The sequence below is a fragment of the Convolutriloba macropyga genome, chromosome 9 (assembly GCF_964194025.1).
Source record: "Convolutriloba macropyga chromosome 9, txConMacr16.3, whole genome shotgun sequence".
NCBI lineage: Eukaryota > Metazoa > Xenacoelomorpha > Acoela > Convolutidae > Convolutriloba > Convolutriloba macropyga.
In genome coordinates, this window is record NC_134476.1 from 16,298,823 (window position 1) to 16,322,405 (window position 23,583).

General features: G+C 35.2%; 1 protein-coding gene across 1 annotated transcript in view; it reads right to left on the minus strand.

Annotated features, from left to right (window-relative positions):
* Window positions 1–23,583, minus strand: part of LOC142346136 (uncharacterized) — a 128,904-nt gene that overhangs the window by 70,751 nt on the left and 34,570 nt on the right. The window contains exons 10-12 of the mRNA XM_075398643.1: window positions 20,101–20,251; window positions 13,425–13,546; window positions 12,673–12,861 (exon numbers count right to left, since the gene is read on the minus strand). Of these exons, the coding sequence (XP_075254758.1) occupies window positions 12,673–12,861; window positions 13,425–13,546; window positions 20,101–20,251 (462 nt within the window). The remainder of the gene's footprint in view (window positions 1–12,672; window positions 12,862–13,424; window positions 13,547–20,100; window positions 20,252–23,583) is intronic.

Consider the following 23,583-nt stretch of genomic DNA (forward strand, 5'->3'; position numbering starts at 1 on the left):
ATTGACCTTTTTCAAAATACATGCGAATCAAAACGCATTGATGTATATTCAAGAGGCCTTAAAACATGTGAAGATTAGGAGCGTAAACATAAAAGTATAGGTATTCGAATTATTTTTATTATGTAGATTGATAGAAGATAAATAGTGACAGCAGAAAGGCATGGAGCACAAAAAATTGTGAAAAAAGGAGGGAATTGGAGAAAGTGGAAACGTATGAGACGTTAATGGACAAAAATCCCGATAAATACGCGGCTCATCTGTTTCTTAGCTCAACTCATTGCGCTTTTGCCTCTTAACTCACAGACCCCGGCTCGAATCCGACTGTTGCCAGTCGCTTTTTGCCGAAAAGCATGTTTAGGGGCTGTTAAAACATGTAAAGATTAGGAGCCTAAACATGGTGCCTTTTATGTCGACACTGAATTAATATATAGAAGATATAGATGACAGCTTTTCGGTCATAGGCAGCTTTTCGAACAATGAACCATTTTTCCATTCAGTATTCAGTCATTGACCTTTACGGTATAGGTAAATTTTCAGTCATTTACTATATGGCAAGGTCAAGTTTTCGGTCATTGACCTTTTTCAAAATAAATGCGAATCAAAACGCTTTGATGTATATTTAAGAGGCCTTAAAACATGTGAAAATTAGAAGCGTAAACATAAAAGTATAGGTATTCGAATTATTTTTATTATGTAGATTGATACAAGATAGATAGTGACAGCAGAAAGGCATGGAGCACAAAAAATTGTGAAAAAAGGAGGGAATTGGAGAAAGTGGAAACGTATGAGACGTTAATGGACAAAAATCCCGATAAATACGCGGCTCATCTGTTTCTTAGCTCAACTCATTGCGCTTTTGCCTCTTAACTCACAGACCCCGGCTCGAATCCGACTGTTGCCAGTCGCTTTTTGCCGAAAAGCATGTTTAGGGGCTGTTAAAACATGTAAAGATTAGGAGCCTAAACATGGTGCCTTTTATGTCGACACTGAATTAATATATAGAAGATATAGATGACAGCTTTTCGGTCATAGGCAGCTTTTCGAACAATGAACCATTTTTCCATTCAGTATTCAGTCATTGACCTTTACGGTATAGGTAAATTTTCAGTCATTTACTATATGGCAAGGTCAAGTTTTCGGTCATTGACCTTTTTCAAAAAACATTAGAATCAAAACGCTTTGATGTATATTTAAGAGGCCTTAAAACATGTGAAGATTAGAAGCGTAAACATAAAAGTATAGGTATTCGAATTAATTTTATTATGTAGATTGATACAAGATAGATAAGGACAGGAGAAAGGCATGGTGCACAAAAAATTGTGAAAAAAGGACGGAATTGGAGAAAGTGGAAACGGATGCGACGTTAATGGACAAAAATCCCGATAAATACGCGGCTCATCTGTTTCTTACCTCAACACATTGCGCTTTTGCCTCTAACACACAGACCCCGGTTCGAATCCGACTGTTGCCAGTCGCTTTTTGCCGAAAAGCATGTTTAGGGGAAGTTAAAACATGTAAAGATTAGGAGCTTAAACATGGTGCCTTTTATGTCGACACAGAATTATTATATAGATATAGATGACAGCTTTTCGGTCATAGGCAGCTTTTTGAACAATGAACCATTTTTACATTCAGTATTCAGTCATTGACCTTTACGGTATAGGTAATTTTTCGGTCATTTTCTATATGGCAAGGTCAAGTTTTCGGTCATTGACCTTTTTCAAAATACATGGGAATCAAAACGCTTTGATGTATATTTAAGAGGCCTAAAAACATGTGAAGATTAGAAGCGTAAACATAAAAGTATAGGTATTCGAATTATTTTTATTATGTAGATTGATACAAGATAGATAGTGACAGGAGAAAGGCATGGAGCACAAAAAATTGTAAAAGGACGGAATTGGAGAAACTGGAAACGGATGCGACGTTAATGGACAAAAATTCCGATAAATACGCGGCTCATCTGTCTCTTAGCTCAACTCATTGCGCTTTTGCCTCTTAACTCACAGACCCCGGTTCGAATCCGACTGTTGCCAGTCGCTTTTTGCCGAAAAGCATGTTTAGGGGCTGTTAAAACATGTAAAGATTAGGAGCTTAAAAATGGTGCCTTTTATGTCGACACTGAATTAATATACAGAAGATATAGATGACAGCTTTTTGGTCATAGGCAGCTTTTCGAACAATGAACCATTTTTCCATTCAGTATTCAGTCATTGACCTTTACGGTATAGGTAAATTTTCAGTCATTTACTATATGGCAAGGTCAAGTTTTCGGTCATTGACCTTTTTCAAAAAACATTAGAATCAAAACGCTTTGATGTATATTTAAGAGGCCTTAAAACATGTGAAGATTAGAAGCGTAAACATAAAAGTATAGGTATTCGAATTAATTTTATTATGTAGATTGATACAAGATAGATAAGGACAGGAGAAAGGCATGGTGCACAAAAAATTGTGAAAAAAGGACGGAATTGGAGAAAGTGGAAACGGATGCGACGTTAATGGACAAAAATCCCGATAAATACGCGGCTCATCTGTTTCTTACCTCAACACATTGCGCTTTTGCCTCTAACACACAGACCCCGGTTCGAATCCGACTGTTGCCAGTCGCTTTTTGCCGAAAAGCATGTTTAGGGGAAGTTAAAACATGTAAAGATTAGGAGCTTAAACATGGTGCCTTTTATGTCGACACAGAATTATTATATAGATATAGATGACAGCTTTTCGGTCATAGGCAGCTTTTTGAACAATGAACCATTTTTACATTCAGTATTCAGTCATTGACCTTTACGGTATAGGTAATTTTTCGGTCATTTTCTATATGGCAAGGTCAAGTTTTCGGTCATTGACCTTTTTCAAAATACATGGGAATCAAAACGCTTTGATGTATATTTAAGAGGCCTAAAAACATGTGAAGATTAGAAGCGTAAACATAAAAGTATAGGTATTCGAATTATTTTTATTATGTAGATTGATACAAGATAGATAGTGACAGGAGAAAGGCATGGAGCACAAAAAATTGTAAAAGGACGGAATTGGAGAAACTGGAAACGGATGCGACGTTAATGGACAAAAATTCCGATAAATACGCGGCTCATCTGTCTCTTAGCTCAACTCATTGCGCTTTTGCCTCTTAACTCACAGACCCCGGTTCGAATCCGACTGTTGCCAGTCGCTTTTTGCCGAAAAGCATGTTTAGGGGCTGTTAAAACATGTAAAGATTAGGAGCTTAAAAATGGTGCCTTTTATGTCGACACTGAATTAATATACAGAAGATATAGATGACAGCTTTTTGGTCATAGGCAGCTTTTCGAACAATGAACCATTTTTCCATTCAGTATTCAGTCATTGACCTTTACGGTATAGGTAAATTTTCAGTCATTTACTATATGGCAAGGTCAAGTTTTCGGTCATTGACCTTTTTCAAAAAACATTAGAATCAAAACGCTTTGATGTATATTTAAGAGGCCTTAAAACATGTGAAGATTAGAAGCGTAAACATAAAAGTATAGGTATTCGAATTAATTTTATTATGTAGATTGATACAAGATAGATAAGGACAGGAGAAAGGCATGGTGCACAAAAAATTGTGAAAAAAGGACGGAATTGGAGAAAGTGGAAACGGATGCGACGTTAATGGACAAAAATCCCGATAAATACGCGGCTCATCTGTTTCTTACCTCAACACATTGCGCTTTTGCCTCTAACACACAGACCCCGGTTCGAATCCGACTGTTGCCAGTCGCTTTTTGCCGAAAAGCATGTTTAGGGGAAGTTAAAACATGTAAAGATTAGGAGCTTAAACATGGTGCCTTTTATGTCGACACAGAATTATTATATAGATATAGATGACAGCTTTTCGGTCATAGGCAGCTTTTTGAACAATGAACCATTTTTACATTCAGTATTCAGTCATTGACCTTTACGGTATAGGTAATTTTTCGGTCATTTTCTATATGGCAAGGTCAAGTTTTCGGTCATTGACCTTTTTCAAAATACATGGGAATCAAAACGCTTTGATGTATATTTAAGAGGCCTAAAAACATGTGAAGATTAGAAGCGTAAACATAAAAGTATAGGTATTCGAATTATTTTTATTATGTAGATTGATACAAGATAGATAGTGACAGGAGAAAGGCATGGAGCACAAAAAATTGTAAAAGGACGGAATTGGAGAAACTGGAAACGGATGCGACGTTAATGGACAAAAATTCCGATAAATACGCGGCTCATCTGTCTCTTAGCTCAACTCATTGCGCTTTTGCCTCTTAACTCACAGACCCCGGTTCGAATCCGACTGTTGCCAGTCGCTTTTTGCCGAAAAGCATGTTTAGGGGCTGTTAAAACATGTAAAGATTAGGAGCTTAAAAATGGTGCCTTTTATGTCGACACTGAATTAATATACAGAAGATATAGATGACAGCTTTTTGGTCATAGGCAGCTTATCGAACATTGAACCAGTTTTACATTCAGTTCAGTCATTGACCTTTACGGCATAGGTAACTTTTCGGTCATTTACTATATGGCAAGGTCAAGTTTCCGGCCATTGACCTTTTTCAAAACACATGCGAATCAAAACGCTTTGATGTATATTTAAGAGGCCTTAAAACATGTGAAGATTAGAAGCTTAAACATAAAAGTATAGGTATTCGAATTATTTTTATCATGTAGACTGATAGAAGATAGATAGTGACAGGAGAAAGGCATGGAGCACAAAAAAATGTGAAAAAAGGAGGGAATTGGAGAAAGTGGAAACGGATGCGACGTTAATGGACAAAAATCCCGATAAATACGCGGCTCATCTGTTTCTTAGCTCAACACATTGCGCTTTTGCCTCTTAATTCACAGACCCCGGTTCGAATCCGACTGTTGCCAGTCGCTTTTTGCCGAAAAGCATGTTTAGGGGCTGTTAAAACATTTAAAGATTAGGAGCTTAAACAGGGTGACTTTTATGTCGACACTGAATTAATAAATAGATATAGATGACAGCTTTTCGGTCATAGGCAGCTTTTCGAACATTGAACCAGATTTACATTCGGTATTCAGTCATTGACCTTTACGGCATAGGTAACTTTTCGGTCATTTACTATATGGCAAAGTCAAGTTTTCGGTCATTGACCTTTTTCAAAATACATGCGAATCAAAACGCTTTGATGTATATTTAAGAGGCTTTAAAACATGTGAAGATTAGGAGCTTAAATATGGTGGTATAGGTACTCGAATTATTTTTAATATGTAGATTGATACAAGATAGATAGTGACAGGAGAAAGGCATGGAGCAGAAAAAATTGTGAAAAAGGAGGGAATTGGAGAAAGTAGAAACGGATTCGACGTTAATGGACAAAAATTCCGATAAATACGCAGCTCATCTGTTTCTTAGCTCAACTCATTGCGCTTTTGCCTCTTAACTCACAGACCCCGGTTCGAATCCGACAGTTGCCATTCGCTTTTTGCCGAAAAGCATGTTTAGGGGCTGTTAAAACATGTAAAGATTAGGAGCTTAAACAAGGTGCCTTTTATGTCGACACTGAATTAATATATAGATTAAAAAAAAACACTGAATTTCCTGAGTAAGTAATGTTAAGAACAGATAAAAGCAGTGTGTGAACTTGACATTTTGATCGATATAACGCAGTATTTAATACTTGAGTATACCAACAGTTTAAGTTAATTTTAATTACAAACGGCCAGAAATCATGGTGCACAAAAAAATTTACCATAGAGATTATTATACTCCCAAAAAATTGTACAGAATACATTTCAGATATTCATTATACATATTGCAGACGACTATTTCTCATCTGAGATTGATTATACATCAGATATTTCAAGAAAGCTAGAAACAACTTCCCATTGAATTCTTCCATCTGAATTGAAAAATGTTAACAACTCATTAAAACAAAAGTTAAAATCTGCCTAACTTTTCATCAAATCGAGAGCAAGGACCTCAAATAGTAATCAGAAAGAGATAATTGAGGCACAAAAAAAACCCGGAATTCAAACACAAGAGTCATAATTTTGGAAGGAGAGAAAATCAGATCACACAAAGACCAAGAAGTCAAGCGTGAAGACATTAGAGAGCGACAGAATGTTCTAGAACAAAGTCATAAAAACTGTCGAGCAAAAATTTTAAAGACACATTTAAAAAATGCTTGAAATTTCGTTCCACAGCAATCAAACACTGCACTTCAAAACGAAAATAACCTACAGATTGCCAATATCAGTAAAAATTTGCAGGCCTGAAGATAAACTGAAATACACTGCAATTTTCTCTTCAAATTCTGATTGATATTCGTAAGATTTAGGTTAAAATAGAAGAAATAGCTGGATCAGGTTCATTTTTTCTCTTGAGTAAACAAACATACCCGGCAGATTGCCGGAAAATAGCCGCCGTTGATTCCAATAAGCATGATTGGGATTGATAGAATAGAAGATATCGAAAACATTTTTTAAGTCCGATTTATTTTGATGGCAATTCGTAGTTGAACATACTTCTGTTTCTTAGAGAGAGAGGCTACAGGGGCTACTATCAATACCAACAAGCATAAGAGATGGTAACTAAGACTTATAGGAACGACGTTCAAATAGCGGGCATCTAAAATTGGGCTTTATGGGTTTATCCCGTTTCTATTTCTGACTTCAATTTTTTATTCTGACTCTGTTCATTATGAATTGCTTTGCTGAGCACCTGATGTTCAAATTCACTTTTAGCGCAATGAGAGAATAGAGAAACTAGCCTAGAGAAGTCAAAAAGATTTCACGCAAAATGCTGAAAAAGCGGCAAAATGGTAAAGCGAAAAAAAGTTCGACGAAGTAAAAAAAAAACATAGCCGGAAGAAATTCCGGAAACGACTCGAAGTGTAAATCCATTTAAACGCCATCCAACTACTCATCAAACAAAACGTGCCTTCATTAATTTATGATTATCTTGAAACAAAACCATGAAACAAAAAAGTAAAGACAATAAAATCAAATCTGTTAAAATATGATAAAAAATCTGATCAAATTTTGCTCTAAATTGAGATCCCGGAAAAACTATCTCTGCCAAAATAACTTCATCAAAACAACTTGTACTTACTAAAACGACTTATGTGAAATTTGAAAAATACTTCAAAAGCTAAATTATGAAAAGAAAGCCCTTAAAAACAACTTTCAGTGAAAAACTGGAAAAAGTTATCAAATTTTTTAAAATTTCAAAAGCATATATATCCAAAGAAAAATACCTATCAGCCAATAGGGTATCCAGATGCTCAAAAAACAATAGGCAAGTCATAATAGGCTAAGAAACTTAGCTAAAAACATAAAAAAATAGAAAAACTGCAAAAAATTAAGAAAAATAGTTAAATTTTCGCCATTTATTTGTCATATTTCTCAACAAAAAAATGATTCTTACCCACAAAACTGTAACCAAATGTTATCATAAATTTGCTCAAGTAGAAGGGGTTTCTTCAATACCCATTTGAGCCAGTAGCACAAAATAATCGTCAGAAAAACGCAAAAATTAGCCCGAAAATCAGCAAAATACATTAAAAACCTCCAAATTATCATAAAATTCACGTGAATTTCCAAAAATCTTCAAAGCACTACCGAAACCAGCCTAAAATTGAAACAAAATAATAACCAAACCTCCTAACCAAAATAAATAAAAAACTGCTTTAAAATGCCGCACAAGAACAAAAAAATTTTGCTCGCTTAGAGAAAATTTTTTCACACATCAATTTCTCGCTCTCTCAAAAACATCGGTATGAACAAAAACCACTCTCTTTTCGCTCCGCTCTTCACTTTTGTTTAGCACCAAAATCACTCCAAATTTTTTCTTGCGTTTCATTTCCCGCTTCAAAAATCACTTCAATAAAATTGATTAAAAAAAAAGGAGTTCTCCAAAACTCCTCTTCGAGTCGTTAAAATAGGAGCGCTATAATAGCCGGCTGAGAAGATGAGAACGGCTATTAAAAATAGAAAATTCCTGATGTAAAACACGATTTGAAAAATTCCAATCAAAAAATAGTATAAAATAGCAACCGTTTACACCCTTTGCAACCAGGATTTAAACAGAAAAGATAAAAATTGACGCTTTTTTGTCGAAGTGTTCTAATTTTATGTGTAGTTTATGTTAGATTGCACAACTATACTAAATTTGGTTTCTAAACTGGAGGCTATTAATCTTAAAGCTGACAACTTACAGCAATCGCTCTAATGAAATTTAATAATCTAATGCATGACTCAATAAGCGGGCTTCACCGGTTTATCCAGTTTCTTCTGATTCGTTCTCGATTCTGCTTCTTTGATCTTAACCGTATTCGCCACATTGCATAATTTATTAAAAGGATGGATTGAAAAAACAAGTCGTGACTTAGGTAAAACAAAAAACGTGATCAAAACGGAAAGCGAACTTTAAAAACATAGCAAGACAAGTCCTAAAACACAATTCAAAGCAATGAACTAACTAAATAACTGAAAATAAATCTTTTTCCAACATCATACTATGAGATTCAACTAAGCACATGGCCCTATATGCGCATTAAAAACAAAAATCTTTAACAAAAACATTAAAAACCTCATTTCCAAAAACTAAGCAAATACATCAAAAAAAATAGCTGGCAGAATACCCAAGAAATAGCCGCGACAGCTTCGTAGCTATACAGTCTCAGAAAGATACGAGATGCTAAATTTTGATTAAGAATTTGTATAACTTAGTTCTGCTTCTATTAGCTATTCTCGAAAAACCTTCAAATATAAAGACACACACATTTGACCTTACATTCTTCAATTAAAGTAAAAAAAATCAGTTTGATAATGATGAAGTCATTTATGAGAATGAGGTAAATCACGTGTGACAAAAAAATTAAGCACGCATATCGCCAAAATAATAGCTCCATAAAAATGAAAAATGAGGTCCGCACAAAATTCAGTCGAAATGCAGAACGAAAAGCAGATTTGAAGTGATTGTGATATCATTTATTCGTAACAAAAATCTTGACAACGCAAAAAATCAAGAGAAGGCCAATAATAGCCCCAGCTATCGCTCTGCGGATACTCAAAAATCAACACATATGAATATTGACTAGGCGTTCCTATAAAAATGAGCACACAATACAAAAATGGATCAAATTCTGCCCCATAAAAGGCCATCAGAAAGATTAAGTAGCAAAAAACACAAATAGAACAAATAGATATAAAGCTCAAATTCAATAAAAAAAACTGGATCAACTGACTACAATAATTAGTTTCAATTGCTGTTCACCAGAAAACCAAATGCACACCTGTCATTAATGAGACTAAATTCATGTAGAACAAAGAGAACAGAAGAAGGCTCAACAATAAGTCACTGAAACTTTAAGAAAACACGGATTATGCAAGTCATAAGCATTAGCTATTCACCAAAAATGCTTTGATAAAGTTCAATAATGTCTCATCGGTAAGAACAGAAAGTAGGGGCTGAGGCAAAAATCATTTTTTCGAAAACAGCTATTTATGCTTCATTAGAAAGCCGATGACTTGCCATTAACAATGCCCAGCGATAACACATCGAAAACCAAACATTATTTTCTGCCCATTGAAGGATATGGACAACAGCATAAATGCGCCAGTAGAACACATATATTAGAACCACAACCATATACACAGCCCACTCGGCTATCAGGTCCTTATTTTGAGTCTGCTGCAATCGATTTTATTTTAACAAGCTTTCCTTGCGAGTGAGAACAATAGAGATCGCTCAAAAATGAAGAACGAAAGCGTGAAAAAGTCACTGGAGAAGTCAAAGAATGTTCTTGAAAAATACAAAAACGGTCAAGCAAAAAAAAATTGCATAAAAAAGACCAACACATTTACAATAATTGCTATGAACTTCGTTCAAGAGCAATTTAAAAAAAGACCGCGCACTAATACTATTCAATTTCTGTGGATTGTTAAAAAAAGACAGCGCACCAATAGGACAGCGCTGCAAAAAAGGAAAGCAACCAAAAATAGCCTTCGAGAGGCTGACGGCGGTTTTTAAAAACCACTTCGGAGATGAGAAAATGCAGATATACCGACCGAGAAACAAACATAAGAAAGCCAAAATAGCGCTCCTGCAATGCATCTATTAAGAAGCAAAGTATTCATATTCAAATTACACAACGGGTAACACCATTTTTGGAGAAGTGTTCATTACTTCAGGCTGTTGTCGATTCAGGAACAAGCTGACGGACAGAAAATCAGCAATTGAACACTGGAGTATAGAAAAAAGCAAGGATGATTGATGAATGCTTTTGGACATATTTGTACCTCCCGCGTGCAAACATGGCTTCCGTTTGAACTAACAGGCACAGAAAGAAAGTTAGCTTGCAAAAGTAGAATTTCTAATAATCGACTAAACGTCGGAAGAATTGCTCTCGAACGACTAGTGGGAGCTCTAATCAATTGCAACCTGCTTCAGTCGGGGGCGGTGAGGGAGGGAGGGGGGCTAAAATGGACAAGGGACAAAAAAGTTCAATATACCACTATTAAGATTTAAAGTAAAAAATGGCACCAGTTTCGGCGCACTTTTCATTTGACTTTTAGTATTAAATTGCCACCAATTGAGTTCTGCTGCTTGAAATTGAGAGAGAATTTTAGATAACGCGAAATGCAAAAAGTCAAGGGCGTAAAAGTCACTCGAAAAGTCAGAATTGTCAAGCAAAAATTCTGCATTAAAAAAAGACACACACGTTTACAATAATTGCTATGAACTTCATTCAAGAGCAATTTAAAAAAAATAAGCATCGAATTAATAGCACCAATAGGTGCCATTTTCCTAAGGACACGAAATTCAGTCTCGAGAAGCGAAAAAGCAAACTTTTCTAAAAAAAAACATATATCCGATAAATTCCGTTTATTTTGCTTTCGCTTTTGGACTTGACGGTATTTGCGTAAATGTGCAGGGATGGGGATTGGGGTGGGGGAAAGTGAGGAGGGCTGATGTGGGGGGGGGGGGGGGGAGGGGAAGGTTGTGTGTGTGTGTGTGCGCGTGTGTGGGGGTTCACCTTTAAGAACCACCCCTCACACCATACGGATGTCTCCAAAACAGTTTCTGTGAGTCGCATACTTGGAGACTAGTAAGCTGAAAGGCTCTAAGAGCACTTAATGCCCGTTGGCCGCTACCTATTTATCCCGTTTTTGAGGACGAAAAGTCAAAAGCGTCAGACGGAAAATTGGTCAAGCGAAAAATCGCATTAACAAAAGACCGACAGGACTAATATAATTGCTACAAACTTCGTTTGAGAGCAATTAATAAATTAAAAAAAACAGTATGCGTTCAACCAAAGTCGCGACTCATTAAAAACGAAGTCAAAAAGAAAAAGGAGAGCACCTAAATAAGAGCCACTTAAGTAGATGATGGCAGCTATTAATTATTAAGTTGCTGTTTAGAGTACATGTGGCAATGGAAACATAATTGAGACGAAAAAAGTTGTACCATCATACATTACACCTTTTCAATCAAATTCTAGCGTTTAGATACTTCACTTCCAGAAATTATATGAAGAGTAATGGTCCATTTTATAATCATATACGAAGGCGCTTGCGAAGGCAGGTAGAGGTGAGATTGACATGGGCCTTTGGCTTTCAGGATTAGTTCGACCAACTTTTTTGACCAAAGGGAGGAGATCAGATAGTTTGAGAACGCTTGAAAAGTGATTTTTTTCATGCACCTGTTAATTAGAAAGCTTAGATGAGCGGTTACGAACTCATTGAATTCATTGGCGTCTTTTATAGCCCTTTTGAATTTTCATACACTAAAAAATAACACAAGCTACAACCGAGAGAGAATGAATCTTGAAGCTAATATTTATAAGGACGAGATAGATGAATTGGGAAACCATTAAATCTATTTGCATAAACATATCCGTCAGATTGCCGAAATAGTTGCGGAACAGACTAGAATGATGTAGAATATAGATAACAACAGATACTGAATTAAATTCATGCACTTTCCAACATTTTTAAAGACTAAAACGTTTCCAAACTAAAAAGTTCTTTTACAAAAATCAAAGTTGTTTTTTTTTTCTGTTCAACATGCTTTATTATTTACATCATTTTGATCATTAAAAAGGAATTCTATATTGAGCTTTAAAGGGGCAAGAGTGATCTCAAGTCACCTCAATAAAATTAGAAGTCATTTGAAGATCGAGGGAAGTTCGTTATGATCAAAAAATTTTTACGCACCTATAAGTAGCGAAAGAGCAGTGAAATAGCGGCATGCAGTATCGAATTTATAAGAAACGGTTTTACTTTTTCATCATTCAGATGATCTTCACTAAAATAAGATGCATTTCATCAAAATACTTGCAAGTCACGAAGATGTCATTAAAGTTCTTTAGACTACTACTAAGATTCAGAAAAAATAAAACAAATTTTGGAGCAATTTTGATGATACATTTTCAGTCAAACCACTCAAGCGAACGAAAGATTATTCAAAATTCGTTCGAGAGCATTAAATCTTCAATTGTCACGAGGTCTCTATCTGATAAGAACTATCATATAGTTGGAAATGTGGATTCACTAAGAAAATCATGCTTCGGGTTTCTAATCAGTAAGTATCATTACCGTCATCAGACTCTGTTCTCAACTGGTGCCTAAGATTCTATCTATCAAATGATGCAATTCAGATACAGTTTGAAACTGAGAAGCAGTTCCAGCGTTAGCACTCACAGATGCAATGATGGGCTCGGACACAATCTGATTCTTGTCCCACTCCAGCACTCTCCTGTCCAGGCTTACTTTCAGTCTGGTCTCATGTGTATGACACTTCTGGATTTGCAGCGCACGCTCTATAACCTTCCGCAACATTGTATGCACATCCTCCTTCTTACGCATACTGTCTATCTCTTTGCCAAGATCCTGCAGCACACAGGTACGGAATTTCTGCATCAATTCTATTTGATGTGGGCTCTTTCACAATGAAAAAACTTGCTTGTGCAGTTTATTTTTAAAATACACGAATTCCATTGTCAGATACAAAATTCCGTCACAAGGGGAGTGTATATTTGAAACATAGAACAACATAGAGCACACAAATTGGAACATGGAATTGGGAAATTTACACAGCAGAGATGTAAGTGAATCTACAGGCTTTCCTTGATACGTTTTACTTTTATTTTGTGAGATGTTCGAAAATTTTCAAAAAGTTCCTTTTCCTAACACCTGGTAATTTTTCACAAGGGAAAATATTATAGAAAGAAATAATGTCATTCAATTATCTGCTCTAGCAAAAAGCATTTTTTAATGTTAATGATTGTACAAATTTTTCACGCTTGATGCAACTTTTTTATTGACGGGGCTAAACATCATGAATTTATGTCACACCTCAAGAGTCTCCTCATTTGAGAGCAAAACTTGCGCAAAATGGTTAGAAAGATTTTTTTTGTTGGTTGGATCAGGCTCAATGCAAATATAATACTCACGGCCAGTCGTGCAAGATGTTCTGTGTAGTTTTCTTCATTAGTGTATATCTCACACACTATGTTCTTTCTCTTGATCAGCAGTTTGTCTTCGGCAGATAACATGTCCATGCCATTACTCACAGCTGAAACAAGAATATACGGGGTAACAGAATAGTAAATGCTTAATTTCCCTGCGAACAGTATTGCTGATCACAATGCTTTTTCTGACGATAATTGGCTCTCAATTTTTTTTTTCAATATGGATCAAAATGAACGAACATAACTGGAAAAAAATAGATATAGACTTGCGAATTAGATTTGCACAGAATACAGACAGATACTGATACAGAAATAAGTAGCAAAAATTACAAAACTATATAAATCTTTCATCGATAAATCATCAAAGCTTGTTAACATTCACTCCTCGGAAGACCTTTTATTAGGGACTTTCATCAAAAATGAGTTTCTTTGACTTTAAATAAATCCATATTAAACTTCTGTTTTAAACTGTAGAAGTCATTTTGTTGAGTATCGTAAATCACGTACGGTAACTATTCACGCAAATGACCTAACAATTTTTGCTAGCGGAGTGAGGAAAGACGTCCCGTGCGCATACACCGTTAGTGAGAGAAAAAAGTCATTCAGAAATTTAACAGGCTGAGCTTTGATTTGTGAACAACTTTTGAACAAAAAGTGTTAGCCGGAAGAATTCCGTAAGCAACTCGATCCGTCGCAATTTGACAAACGAAACCGTAATTGCAGAGTAAACAATTATCTTTTGTCTAAAACATTTACTATTTAACTCATCAGATGTGATTAAAATATTTTGTAAAAACTTACACCCCAGTCAAACGAGCTAGATTTGACAATTGCGGTCATCGAAACCAGCTAAAAATCAAAATTAAGAAATCATTCAAAAACCACCCAAAACAGCCACAAAGATTTAAAATTTAAGACATATAATTTTCCGAAAAAATTTGGAGACATTTTGATACCGCAAAATTAATAACATCTGGAAACGTTGAAAAATAGCCCAGATTCGTCATGAAAAGTTGTCATGAGATAACCCATGATAGTAGGGTAAAAAGGCTAAAATCAATCGTTTTTTAACAACTAATAAAAAGAGAGCTAAAAAACTTTAGGTCTTAAAAGAAAGCTAGAACGATACCTGTTAAAACTAGAAATTTAATATAAAGAAAAAACTAAAGAGATTTCATTATTAAGCAACCGAGTCATGGAAAAATTACATAATCATCCTATTGTCAAAAAAACAAAAAAAAAATGTTAAAATTGTACTAATGAGATATATTTTCACGAAAATTCACGAGTTAGAGCCAAAACAATTCAATTAAAACTGCCAAAAAAAATTTTCTAATCAAAAGCAAATAACATACAAAAACCAAAAAATTGACAAAAACTACCCAGATTTTTGTTTATTTAACATAAATTCTTTGAATTTTAGGTCAGGACAAAAAAACTAGACTCAGATCAGACCATGAATGAACGCATTGGGAAAAACCAAAAACTGATTAAGAAACAGTGATGATCAATATCAAATTGCGCCATGTGAACAATATCAAATTGCCACTGAGTGAGAGAGTGAAACTTTGTTCCAATACCGTTTTCTCATTCTGCCTTTAACTTCGAACAAGAAATTTTCACGCAGTACAAGCACTTTTTGCTTTACTTTTTTTTTTACTTTTTGCTCCACTTCCCGTTTCGGCGTGATCGAAATACTCAATCCAATTTGACTATTTTGCGATATCATTCAGCGATAAATTGATTAGGCTTCCAAAAAATCAATCTGAGAAGCCTTTTTCTTAGGGAACTTTTTTACACATACAAGTTCGCTTAACCTCAAACTAATTCAAATTAAACTTAACTTCTAAAGTGCAAAAAAGCAAGATTTTTTGACGAGCGAGGTTAGTCACGTATAATCAAAATCTAATCAAGCAAATAGCCTATAACCTTTTCATGGAGAGTGAGAAATGACATCAAGCGCGGAAAAGCCGTTAGTGAGAGGAAAAGTAATCGGAAAATTTGACTTTCAGCAATGCTGTGTTTACAAATGTTAAAAGAAAAAAATATGTACAGGACACATGAAATAAGCGATCATCGCAGTATAGCTACGCTCAGCTCACAGCTTTGGCCCGCTATAAATAGGCCCGCCATAAAAGCCGGCTATGACGACGAGGGCGGTTATTAACAAGTAAAACCGCAATATAGCTGCGATCAGCTTACAGCTATAATGATCAAATGGAATCAGATGGATACACACATGCAAATATGAGTCAAAGATGAGAAATATCGGCATTAGGACATGGTATAATTAACAATTAGTTACATAGCCGGCAGATTGACGGGAGTGAGTTAAGTCAGAAGCTATGTAAAACGTGATCACAAGGTAAAGCGAATTCAAAAAGGGAGAGTGCCTAAACACTAGCCGTTGAAAGGCTGACGGCAAATATTAAACATAACATAATCAACAAACGTCGGGTGAATTGCTCTCTATCTTTCAATATACCCGACAGATTGCCGGAAAATAGCCGCCGTTGATTCCCATAACTCTATTGGGATTGAAAGAAAAGAAAAGATCAACAAAAATTGATTTTTGTATAAAAACATTTTTAAATGCGATTTATTTTGATGTCATTTCGTAATTAATTGAACATACTCCTGTCTTCCAGTGAGAGGCTACAGGGTCTAGTATCAATACCAATATGCATTATAGATAGCAACTAAAGCTTATGAGAACAAAGTTCAAGTACCGGGCATCTAAAAATGGGCTTTATGGGTTTATCCCATTTCTATTTCCGACTTTGATTTTTTAATAATGACTCTCTTCATTTTAAATATCTTTGCTGAGCAGCTGCTGTTTGAAAGGACTTTGAGCAGAAAGACAGAAAAGTGAAACTAGCCTAGAGAAGTCAAAAAGATTTCACGCAAAATGTCGAAAAAGCGGCAAAATGGGTAAAGCGAAAAAAAAGTTCGACGAAGTAAAAAACATAGCAGGACAAGTACTGACGTACAATTCAAAGAAATTTCATTGACTAAACAGAAAAACTAGAGGGGACTATGGGTGAATTGAGAAAACCATTTAAAAAAAATCAGATAAAAATAAGAAAAAAACAGAAAATCATTGTCTAAATGCCGCATGTGAACAAAAAACCACCAGCGCGAAATGAAAATTTAATTCAAACAAAAAACTAGTCCCAGAATGAGCTGTGAATGGATTGAGAAAACCATTTAGAAAAAAATCCGATCCAAAAAATTGAAAAAAAAACAGTAAAAATCAGAGTGAAACTGCCGCATGTGAACAAAAAACCACTACCGAGAAACCGAATTTTTGTTCAAACACCGTTTTCTCAGTCTACTTTAAAATTAGAGCGAAAAAAATTCACGCCGCGAAACCACTCGCTTTTTCGCTCCATTTCCTGTTTCGGCGTGACCAACATCACTACTCCAATTTGACTTCAAAAATCATGAAAATGTGTGAACAGATCTTAAAAACAACATAGCCGGAAGAATTCCAGAAACGACTCGAAGGATAAAATTGCGCATACTTATGATTTAATAAATAGAACAAATATTGTGAACCCTGAACCTCCACAAATGCCATAAAAAATAAGGAAGAATACAAACGGCATTCGAACACAAATTGAACATAAAAAACTATAAAAACTTAATGAGTTTTTTTAATAGTACAAGGAAGCATAAAACCGAGTAAATTTCCTTTGCACTTAGAGCAATGAAAAGTTTGCAAAACAATGGGCAAGTCATAATAGGCTAGGAAACTTCCCAGATTTAAAAAATAAGAAAAACTCCAAAAAATAAGAAAAATGGCTTAAAATTTCTCAATTTTTCTACCAAAATTCCCAAGAAAAAAAATTGATACCAAGAGAACTTTAGTCAATTGGTAAACGAAAATATCTTAAGTAACAAGCTTCTATTCGATTATCACTTAAACCATTAAAACAAAAAAACAGGCAAAAAACAATTAAATTTTGTCTAAAGATCAGCAAAACTGATCAAAATCCTCCAAATTAGCAGTAAACTCAAATTAACTACTTGAACACTTCAATTCCTCAGTTTCTCGCTCTCTCATAAACAGCTGAAGGAACAAAACCACGCCCTTTTTGTTCGACTCTTCAGATTTTTCAGCGCCAAAATCACTCCAAATTTTTTTACGCTTTCATTTCCCGCTTCAAAAATAAAATTGATTTAAAAAAGTAAAGAGATTAAGAAACGTTAGTAATATCTGTCATTGAAAAGTGCTCTACATACATTTCATTAAAACCTCTAGAAAAGTGCCTATCAAAAGATAGAATACCAAAAAGTAGCAAAAAGCAGAATCAGAAGATTTCAGCGAAAATTCAAAAATCACAAAAATTTGCGGAATTCTTCATAAAAATTACTCAATTATCTTAAAAAAAATGACTCAAAACTGAAAATAATATCTTCAATACGCATCAAAAACAACTAAATTGGACAATAGGCATCCCCAAATGCTATAAAAACTTGAACACAAAGAGTATATAAAAACAACTTGAAAGAAATCTTAGAAAAACATAAGCTTTTTTGATTTCACAAGAGCGCATAGAGACAAAAACGTTGAATTCAACAAAAAGAAAACTTAAAAACTTCCAAAACAATAGAAAAACCGAATAGGCTAAGAATCTTCTCCAAGTTCAGAAAAAAAGCGAAAAACAGCAAAAAATTAAGAAGAATAATTAAAAATGTTTCAGTTTATTGTCAATTTTCTTAACAAAAAATCGTTTAAAACCTAAGAAAATGTAACCACTTGGTATCTAAAGAATCAGTAGCTAACAAGCGTCTATTCAAAGCCCATACAAAGCAATATAACAAGACAAAACGCAAAAAATTGCTAAAATTTGCCTAAAATTCAGCAAAATAGCTGAAAAACCAGCAAAATGGTATAAAACTCTTATTAATGACCAAAAAGCTACAAACCACTATTAAAGCAACCTTAAAAAACACACAATATCATATTCAGACTTCTAAACCAAAAAATTAACAAAAAAACGGTTTTAAAAAGCCGCACGTGAACACAAAATGTCGCTCGCTTAGAGAAATTTTTTCACACTCAATTTCTCGCTCTCTCGAAAACATCGGAATGAACAAAAAACCACCCTCTTTTCACTCCCCTCCTCACTTTTGTTCAGCACCCAAACCACTCTAAAATTTTTCATGCGTTTCATTTCCTGCTTCAAAATTCACTCCAACTAAAGTGATTAAAAAAAACATACTCGGCAGATTGCCGGAAAATAGCCGCCGTTGATTCCAATAAGCATGATTGGGATTGAGAGAATAGAAAATATTGAAAAAAAGATTTTTGTACAAAAACATTTTTTAAGTCCGATTTATTTTGATGGCATTTCGTAGCTGAACATAACGTACTTCTGTTTCTTAGAGAGAGGCTACAGGGGCTACTATCAATACCAATAAGCATTAGAGATGGTAACTAAGACTTATAGGAACGACGTTCAAATAGCGGGCATCTAAAATTGGGCTTTATGGGTTTATCCCGTTTCTACTTCTGACTTTAATTTTTATACTGACTCTGTTCATTTTGAATTGCTTTGCTGAGCAACTGATGTTCAAAATCACTTTTAGCAGAATGAGAGAAGAGAGAAACTAGCCTAGAGAAGTCAAAAAGATATCACGCAAAATGTTGAAAAAGCGGCAAAATGAGGTAGAGCGAAACATTTTTTTATTCGACGAAGTAAAAAAAAAAAGGAGCGCTATAATAGCCGGCAGAGAAGATGAGGGCGGCTATTAAAAAGGACTTCTTCAATACTCCTCTTCGAGTCGTAAAAAGACAATTTTTCGAATTGTAAAAAATAGGAGCGCTATAATAGCCGCCTGAGAAGATGAGGGCGGCTATTAAACACAAAGAACCGCCGTTCACACCCTTAAATTATCTCCTCAGAACAGTTTCGGTGAATCGCATACTTAGAGACTAGTACGGCTCTAAGAGAGCTGCTTGGCCACTTAATGCGCTCCGAGCGCTACCTGTTTATCCCGCTTGAGGACAAAAGTCAAATGGGTCAGACGAAAAATCTGGTCAAGCGAAAAATCGTAGAAGACCACAGGACTAATATAATTGCTACAAACTTAGTTTGAGCGCAATTTATCATTTTTTGTCACCATATGTGAGTCGCACGCTGTAAGGTCCTTTATATGTGTATTAAGATACTTTTTGACGGTGTTGATCGACAAAACTGAGAAAGATGAGGAGGAGGTAATTACGCCAAATTCGAGCTAAGCCAAATAAATGACGTTGCGATCTTCACACTTGAATGGCAGTCACTAATCTAGCGGGCTAATTCAACAGAAGACAACTAAGTTATTTTTTGAGGGGGTCTAACAATTGAGTAAAACGATGATAAAATTAGGGGGTCTAAAATGGTGCAATAACTGCGAAGACGACAGTACTGAGTTCGAACCATCAGCTTGAAAGCTTAGTACCCAGCACAACTTCATCTGTTCCTAAGCCCCTAAACTTGGGTTTTCATTAAGACCTGCTCATTCGTTCAATTGTGTTCCTGAAGGAATCGTCCAAATACACAATTTTACTTCGACTATCACGTCTTTATTCGAAGCAGTGTACAATTTGCATTCGCTTGTATTTTCAACCTTTTATAAGATGACATTCATAAAATAATCAGTAGCTTACAAAAGGGATCATCTTGAGACAGGGGGACTATAGGCTGTACTGGCTGGACATCCACCTTAGGAGGCATCATGGGTGAGGCAGTGTCGGATGAGTTGATGACGTCACCATCCTCATACTCATCGCTGTCAAACAAGTCATCTTTGCTATCACTCTACAACATAACATCTACATCATAGCATTAGCAAAATTTGCATTTGGGTGCGAGAACATAAATGTTTGAAACGTAAGGTCTTTTCCAAACCCCCAAATTTATTTAAGGACAGAGCTTTATATCTGTCCAATATATTTGTCAAGCAAATTTTGGCCGATAGATATCTGTTGCGGAGAGATACAAGTATTATCATTGCGAAGCTCCTGGGAGAATGAATCGATCCTTGAAGCCGCTTTTTCATAAAAAAATATAGCCGGTAGAATACCGGAAACGAGTCGAAGAGTCGTGCAATATAATCTCTTAATCAGAAATTTCGAAGAGAAAGAGCCGGTATTCTACCTACATCGCAAACATCAAAGAGAAAAAGGATCTATTCTGTTTCGGACCCCAGTGTTTTTTTATGACCCGCAGTTACAAATTATATGTTGTTATATAGCACGTTACTATGTAAGAAAAAAGCACGTGCGCATCTGGGTCATAAAAGATTTATGCTCATTAAGCGGGGGGTCAAAACAGAATAGATCCGAGAAAACTAGGTAGGTGCGGGCGGGGGGGGGGGGGGTGTAGCTAAGTAGAAGGGAGGGGGTAGGTCGGCGGGGGTAGATAGGTTGGGGTGTAGATAGGTGCCGGGTTCTGTAATTGAGTTCGGGGGGTTAGTACTGTTATGGGAAGAAATTTTCTCAAAATGGAATTTCGGCCCTGAACACTACTAGCAGTACCTGCTCACTATCTATTACTAACTTAGCTACTGTTAAAGTCCATTGTTCGAAAAAAAAGTCAACATTCTCAAACAGAAGTCAATGTTCGAAAAAAAGGTCAAAAGTACAACTCACGAACAAAGTTGCTTTAGCTGGTAACATTTAGAATCCCAATACTCTCTTCGCGCCGTAAAACCAAATTTTAACTATACAATTTGACAGCATATTTCTAAGTGGCGAAAAATATTTTAATTTGGGGTGCAGTTTCACTTAGATGATTACACAGCTTTCAAAACCCAGCCCTATTCAGCTTCTAAAACTAGCCGCTACTAAGCTTAATACTAATACCGGCTAACAAGCACTCTAATGAACTCAGACAACCTAAAGCACTATGACTTAATGACCGGGCTTGTTCAGTTTATCCACCTTCTTTGATTTTGGTTCTCTGAACTTAACTGTACTCAATATAGTGAGAAACCAACATATATTGTTTGAAGACTTAATCTTCACCTCGCCATAATTGAATTAATTAATTGGAAAGAATTTAGACTATAGCTCTAATAACGAGAAAGATTTGACCATTGATACTATAGCACACTTCTCTCGTTGGATATATAAAAGACGAAAAGAATCCGAACTATAAGTTTTAATTATCATCGAAAATACGAAGCACTAAGAATGCTAGAAATCAGAAATTCTTCCATTCTTCCATACTTTAAACATTCCTAGATCTGATTGCTGCGCAAAATTCGGAAACTTTGAACTTCAATTTTTCGAGATACAACAAGTTAGAAAAATTCTCTTCAACAATCGATTTTGGTTTTTAATAGCTTTTCTACGATTCCACATTTGTATCTCTCCGCAAAAGATATCGGTCGGCCAAAAATCGCTAAACAAAAAAGGAGGGTTGGTGAAAAGTTCCCAACCCCAAATTCATCTCAAAAGTTATTTTATCATTGCCATTAAACGCATGAAACAAATCAGAAAAATATAATTTAGGACTCAAAAAGGTCTGATTTTTTGGCGACAAAGTAATTATGACAAATATAAGGTACACTTCTCACGTTGGAGATATAAAAGACGAGACGAACTCAAACTATAAAAGTTTTAATTATGATGGAAAAGAGGAAGAAATCAGAATGCTAGAAAGCCGAAATTTTGCTTAATACTAAAACTCAGACCAAGAATACTCGCGGAAAACAGACATAAATCAAAAATAGTTTGAAATTAATTCTCAGAGCTACATTATATTAAATGGAAATAATGAAAAGCAAGAAATTTTTAAAAATCCAAAAAAGGCTAAAATCGAGAATCCGGACATATTGTAAAAACACGAAAAAGGGGACTATTTCCCAACTTTCGAGAATCAAAATCAAATTTAAAAAACGATTCTTCCAACTGAACAAAAAATGAGAAAAAAACTCAAAGACTCGAAATACTGAAATATTTTATATTTTAAATCGTAAATTAGCATTAAAATTGCTATTATGAATCAAATTTTCACTAAATTTCAAAGACTTAACGCCAAAAATAGTGCAATTTTCAAAAACACTAAATTAAGACTCCTGGCAGTGAGCCAAAAAACCGAAAAGAGGATCTTTATGCATTATTTATCAAAAAGAAAGTTTCCATAAACAATTTTTTTCCAAAAAGAGCGCAAAGATCCTAAAACAAAAAATTAATGAAAATGAAAAAAAGCCAAAACTTAACTAAAAAATTAAGAAATATATTCTCAGGCTCTCAAAAATACTGTGGTAATAATTTCAGAGGGTTACATATTAATGTATCATTGTTAAGAAGAATTTCGAAATGTTATTCAATGAACGCACCGCATGATCAAAAAATTTTCTCGCTCAGAAAAAAATTAGTTCACACGGGAATTTTACCCACTGTCGTGTGAACTAATTCTTTGAAATGGTTTTTGAAACTGAAATTCGTGAAAATTATTGAAGAAGTAAAAATCATACTCTGGGGGAAATTAAGGCCAAAGTTATTTTCAGGATAAATCTGATAATCGAACCATTATCTCTTACGTAGGAATTTTATGGAAAAATTCGTAACCAGTTAATTTTTTTTCTAGCATGTCGGGAACTTAGAAAATGCCGTTTAACTCCACCGAAAACAATCTCAATGCCTTTGTGCGAGTTTTAAAAATGATTCTAAGAATTATTCAATTCATTCGCATACAATATCCTGCAACCGAGCTTTATAAAATCGAATTGATACGGTTACCGAAGATAAAGTTTTATTCCAAACCCTTCAACAGCACAGCTCAAAAATGCAGACCGTAAAACGACGATTAAAGGAACGAACTAATTGGCAGCAAAGAACAATTTGAAATGGCAAATTGTTTTACAATTTTTGTACTTTTTATTGATGGAGCCAAGTTAAATCACTTCAGAGGCTAGTAGACTGTCATAGTATGCAGCCATTAGTCACCCAGCTCATAGCGAGGGCTTGTTAATATTCAACTTTTTTCGCTCTGATCATTTGACGTGCTGATACATTCTGTGCGAAGGCAATTCCAATTCTCCTCATTCTGCTTTTAGAGTGTTCACAGCGGGACATAATAGCAGAATTCTTCCATACTTTGAACACTCCTAGATCTGATTGCTGCGCGAAATCGACAACTTT